This window comes from Staurois parvus, unplaced genomic scaffold, assembly GCF_062004578.1.
Source record: "Staurois parvus isolate SC_StPar_1 unplaced genomic scaffold, SC_StPar_1.0 ptg002132l, whole genome shotgun sequence".
In the NCBI taxonomy this organism is placed as follows: Eukaryota; Metazoa; Chordata; class Amphibia; order Anura; family Ranidae; genus Staurois; species Staurois parvus.
In genome coordinates this window covers 24569-30000 of record NW_028319928.1, presented here as the reverse complement: position 1 = coordinate 30000, position 5432 = coordinate 24569, and the positions used below count along the sequence as shown (strand labels likewise).

The following is a 5432-nucleotide window of genomic DNA, read 5'->3' as shown; positions in this document are numbered from 1 at the left end:
CCCGTCTGAAGTCTGCCACTGAACATCTGAATGATGCCGAGGAGGACTGGTGGGAAGTGTTGTGGTCAGAGGAGACCAAAATCCAGCTCTTTGGCATCAACTCAACTCGCCGTGTTTGGAGGAGGAGGAATGCTGCCTATGACCCCAAGAACACCATCCCAACTGTGAAACATGGTGGTGGAAACATTCTGCTTTGGGGGTGTCTTTCTGCTAAGGGGACAAGACAACTGCACCCCATCAAAGGGACGATGGACGGGGCAATGTACCATCAAATCTTGGGTGAGAACCTTCTTCCCTCAGCCAGGGCATTGAAAATGGGTGGTGGATGGGTGTTCCAGCATGACAATGACCCAAAACACACGGCCAAGGCAACAAAGGAGCGGCTCAAGAAGAAGCACATTAAGGTCCTGGAGTTCACTGTATGCATTTTCCGCCCCCCATTCCATCTACACCAGAATAATGTACATGGAGGATGAATATCGCCCACCCAGGGAGGAGCGCGGCGTTGTTACACACAGGGAGGGGGCGCCGTCCTCTGTAGGCGATGATGGAACATTTTATGGACTTTCCACCGTGTCATGTGATGATGGAAATCCCCGATTATCTGACATCGGATCTCAGCATCTGCAACCCCCCCCCCCCCCCGGGGAATACCCCAGAGGGGAGGGACAGCTGAGGGGAGACGCTCTGCAGAACACAGACAGGAGGAAATGTGCTGCATTGGAGGGATAAAGAGTCACTCTGCTCACAACTGACATCTCTTCTGTCTCACAGGGACTGTCATAGTGGCATCTCCAGACAGGAGGGGTTCCCACCATCCCTGTACACCCACAGCACCCATTATCAGGGTTTCCCACCATCTCTGCACCCATTATGAAGGGTTCCCAGCATCCCTGTGCCCATTATGAGGGGTTCCCTCCATCCTTGTGCCCATTATGAGGGGTTCCCACCATCCTTGTGCCCATTATGAAGAGTTCCCGCCATCCTTGTGCCCACTATGAGGGGTTCCCACCATCCCTTCACCCATTATGAGGGGTTCCCACCATTCCTGTGCCCATTATGAGGGGTTCCCACCATCCCTTCACCCATTATGAGGGGTTCCCACCATTCCTGTGCCCAGTATGAGGGGTTCCCACCATTCTTTCACCCATTATGAAGAGTTCCCACCATCCCTGTGCCCATTATGAGGGGTTCCCACCATCCCTTTGCCCATTATGAAGAGTTCCCACCATCCTTGTGCCCATTATGAGGGGTTTCCACCATCCCTGTACACCCACAGCACCCATTATCAGGGTTTCCCACCATCTCTGCACCCATTATGAAGGGTTTCCAGCATCCCTGTGTCCATTATGAGGGGTTCCCAGCATCCCTGTGCCCATTATGAGGGGTCCCCACCATCCTTGTGCCCATTATGAGGGGTTCCCACCATCCTTGTGCCCATTATGAAGAGTTCCCACCATCCTTGTGCCCACTATGAGGGGTTCCCACCATCCCTTCACCCATTATGAGGGGTTCCCACCATTCCTGTGCCCATTGTGAGCGGTTCCCACCATCCCTTCACCCATTATGAAGAGTTCCCACCATCCTTGTGCCCATTATGAGGGGTTCCCACCATCCTTGTGCCCATTATGAGGGGTTCCCACCATCCCTGTGTAATTGCAGCCTCCACTGAGGCTCACTGAAAGGAGTGGAGTGATAGTCTCACCAGTACCGGACCCGAAGCCCCCCGGGACCCCCCGGGACCCCTCACCTCCAGCACGATCTCGGTCAGGTGGGTCTGTCTCTGCGCCGTTCGGTCTCCGGGTGCCGGACTCTCCCAGATCAGCAGGCAGAACACGTCGTATTTCTTCATCACGGGGCGGTAATTGCGCTCGGCCAGCTCCAGGACGCGGTCCTTGCCGTCATAGGAGGGGAAGTGGAGGCCATCCTCAGCCCCAATCAGGGCGAGAAGAGCCCCCAGGACCAGGAGGGTGAACGTCTGCATGGAGGAGGGCGGCTGGGGAATGACTGAGGGTCCGGCAGGCTGACCACCTTACATAGCCCCCCCGCACCCCCCCCCTGCACACTCCCCCCCCCCACAGACCCCGCACTCCATTTTTAGGACACAGTTGTTTCAGAGCTATAAATAGGCAGCTGGTGGGGGGAGGGGAGTCCAGGAGGTGACGGGTCCTCTTCATACGTACCGACCCGCTTCTGTCCTGAAGATTCTGATCCGTCCCACAGATGAGCGTCAGATGTGATACAAATACAATGTATTGGCCAAAGTATTCCCCCTCCAGATCATGTGATTCAGGTTCCAATCCCCTCCCAATCATGTGATTCAGGGGTCCCAATCCCCTCCATATCATGTGATTCAGGTGTCCCAATCCCCTCCATATCATGTGATTCAGGTGTCCCAATCCCCTCCATATCATGTGATTCAGGGGTCCCAATCCCCTCCATATCATGTGATTCAGGTGTTCCAATCCCCTCCAAATCATGTGATTTAGGTGTTCCAATCCCCTCCCAATCATGTGATTCAGGTGCTCCAATCCCCTCCATATCATGTGATTCAGGTGTTCCAATCCCCTCCATATCATGTGATTCAGGTGTTCCAATCCCCTCCATATCATGTGATTCAGGTGTTCCAATCCCCTCCATATCATGTGATTCAGGTGTTCCAATCCCCTCCATATCATGTGATTCAGGTGTTCCAATCCCCTCCATATCATGTGATTCAGGTGTTCCAATCCCCTCCATATCATGTGATTCAGGTGTTCCAATCCCCTCCATATCATGTGATTCAGGTGTTCCAATCCCCTCCACATCATGTGATTCAGGTGTTCCAATCCCCTCCACATCATGTGATTCAGGTGTTCCAATCCCCTCCATATCATGTGATTCAGGTGTTCCAATCCCCTCCACATCATGTGATTCAGGTGTTCCAATCCCCTCCGTATCATGTGATTCAGGTGTTCCAATCCCCTCCACATCATGTGATTCAGGTGTTCCAATCCCCTCCGTATCATGTGATTCAGGTGCTCCAATCCCCTCCATATCATGTGATTCAGGTGTTCCAATCCCCTCCATGGACACAGGTGTATACAATCAAGCCCCTAGGCATGCAGACGGCTTCTACAAACATTGGTGAAAGAATGGGTCGCTCTCAGGAGCTCAGTGACTCCAAGCGTGGTCCCGTGATAGGTGGCCACCTGGGCAATAAGTCCATCCGTGACATTTCCTGGCTACTAAATATTCCACGCTCAACTGTTAGTGGGATTATAACAAAGTGGAAGCCACTGGGAACAACAGCCACTCAGCCACCAAGTGGTAGGCCACGTCACATGACAGGGCGGGGTCAGTGCATGCTGAAGCGCACAGTGCGCAGAAGTCACCAACTGTCTGCAGAGTCAATAGGTAAAGACCTCCAAACTTGGTGTGGCCTTCAGATGAGCCCAACAACAGTGTGTAGAGAGCTCCATGGAATGGGTTTCCATGGCCGAGCAGCTGCATCCAAGCCTTCCATCACCAAGTGCAATGCAAAGCGTCGGATGCCGTGGTGTAAAGCACGCCGCCACTGGACTCTAGAGCAGAGGAGACGTGTTCTCTGGAGTGACCAATCACACTTCTCTGTCTGGCAATCCAATGGACATGTCTGGGTTTGGTGGTGGCCAGGAGAACGGTACTTGCCTGACTGCATTGTGCCAAGTGTAAAGTTTGGTGGAGGGGGGATTATGGTGTGGGGGTGTTCCTCAGGGGTTGGGCTTGGCCCCCTAGTTCCAGTGAAGGGAACTCTTAAGGTGACATCTTGGACAATTTCATGCCCTCAACTTTGTGGGAGGAGTTTGGGGATGGCCCCTTCCTGTACCAACATGACTGCCCCCCAGTGCACAAAGCAAGGTCCATAAAGACATGGAGGAGCCAGTTTGGGGTGGAGGAACTTGACTGTCCTGCACAGAGTCCTGACCTCAACCCCATAGAACACCTTTGGGATGAATCAGAGCGGAGACTGCGAGCCAGGCCTCCTCCCCCGACATCAGTGCCCCTCCCCCGACATCAGTGCCTGACCTGACAAATGTGCTTCTGGAAGATGGTCCAACCTTCCCATAGACACCCTCCTAAACCTTGTGGACGGCCTTCCCAGAAGAGGCAAAGGGCGGAGCCAACTCAATATTGAACCCTACGGACTAAGACTGGGGGGCCATTAAAGGTCATGTGCATGGAAAGGGCGGGGCCAACTCAATACTGAACCCTACGGACTAAGACTGGGGGCCATTAAAGGTCAGGTGCGTGAAAAGGGCGGGGCCAACTCAATATTGAACCCCACGGACTAAGACTGGGGGGCCATTAAAGGTCATGTGTGTGGAAAGGGCGGGGCCAACTCAATATTGAACCCTACGGACTAAGACTGGGGGGCCATTAAAGGTCATGTGCGTGGAAAGGGCGGGGCCAACTCAATATTGAACCCTACGGACGAAGACTGGGGGGCCATTAAAGGTCATGTGGGGGGAAAGGGCGGGGCCAACTCAATATTGAACCATACGGGCTAAGACTGGGGGGCCATTAAAGGTCATGTGCGTGGGAAGGGCGGGGCTAACTCAATATTGAACCCTACGGACTAAGACTGGGGGGCCATTAAAGGTCATGTGGGGGGAAAGGGCGGGGCCAACTCAATATTGAACCATACGGGCTAAGACTGGGGGGCCATTAAAGGTCATGTGCGTGGGAAGGGCGGGGCCAACTCAATATTGAACCCTACGGACTAAGACTGGGGGGCCATTAAAGGTCATGTGCGTGGGAAGGGCAGGGCCAACTCAATATTGAACCCTACAGACTAAGACTGGGGGGCCATTAAAGGTCATGTGCGTGGAAAGGGCGGGGCCAACTCAATATTGAACCCTACGGACTAAGACTGGGGGGCCATTAAATGTCATGTGCGTGGAAAGGGCGGGGCCAACTCAATACTGAACCCTATGGACTAAGACGGGGGGGGCATTAAAGGTCATGTGTGTGGGAAGGCCGGGGCCCAATATTTGGGGTAATATAGTGTATAATATACATCCAACACGTTCTGCCTTACCAGACTCAGGGCGCCCTCTTCTGGCTCTCTGGAGATGGTTACGTTCAGGTCCTCAGACAGGGATAGGAGTTGCTGTGATTCCTCCCCTTCAAGCCCACTGAGACAATCCCTCTTTTCCTTCCTCACAAGTGGTAGCTGTGCTCTCCAGTACAGTCTGATTTCACCAGGCGTCCATATCACCCCTCACACCCTCCCAGGAAGAAGGTCCTCAGTGTCTTTGTTTCTCACCCAATTGTGGTCAGCTATGGCAGGGATCTGTTCAGCCAGCAGAGGCAGCAGATAGTCTTCTCCCTTTCCTCAGCCTGCAGACCCACTTCTCCTTGCTTTGATGCATCAGCCAATTACCACCAGGCTTGATCCAGACCCAGCCAAG

General features: G+C 53.6%; 1 protein-coding gene across 1 annotated transcript in view; it reads right to left on the bottom strand.

Annotated features, from left to right (window-relative positions):
- Nucleotides 1-1984, bottom strand: part of LOC149432641 (glia maturation factor beta-like) — a 23238-nt gene extending 21254 nt beyond the window's left edge. The window contains exon 1 of the mRNA XM_089665100.1: nucleotides 1744-1984. Within this exon, the coding sequence (XP_089521226.1) occupies nucleotides 1744-1984 (241 nt within the window). The remainder of the gene's footprint in view (nucleotides 1-1743) is intronic.
- Between the last annotated feature and the right edge of the window lie 3448 nt (nucleotides 1985-5432).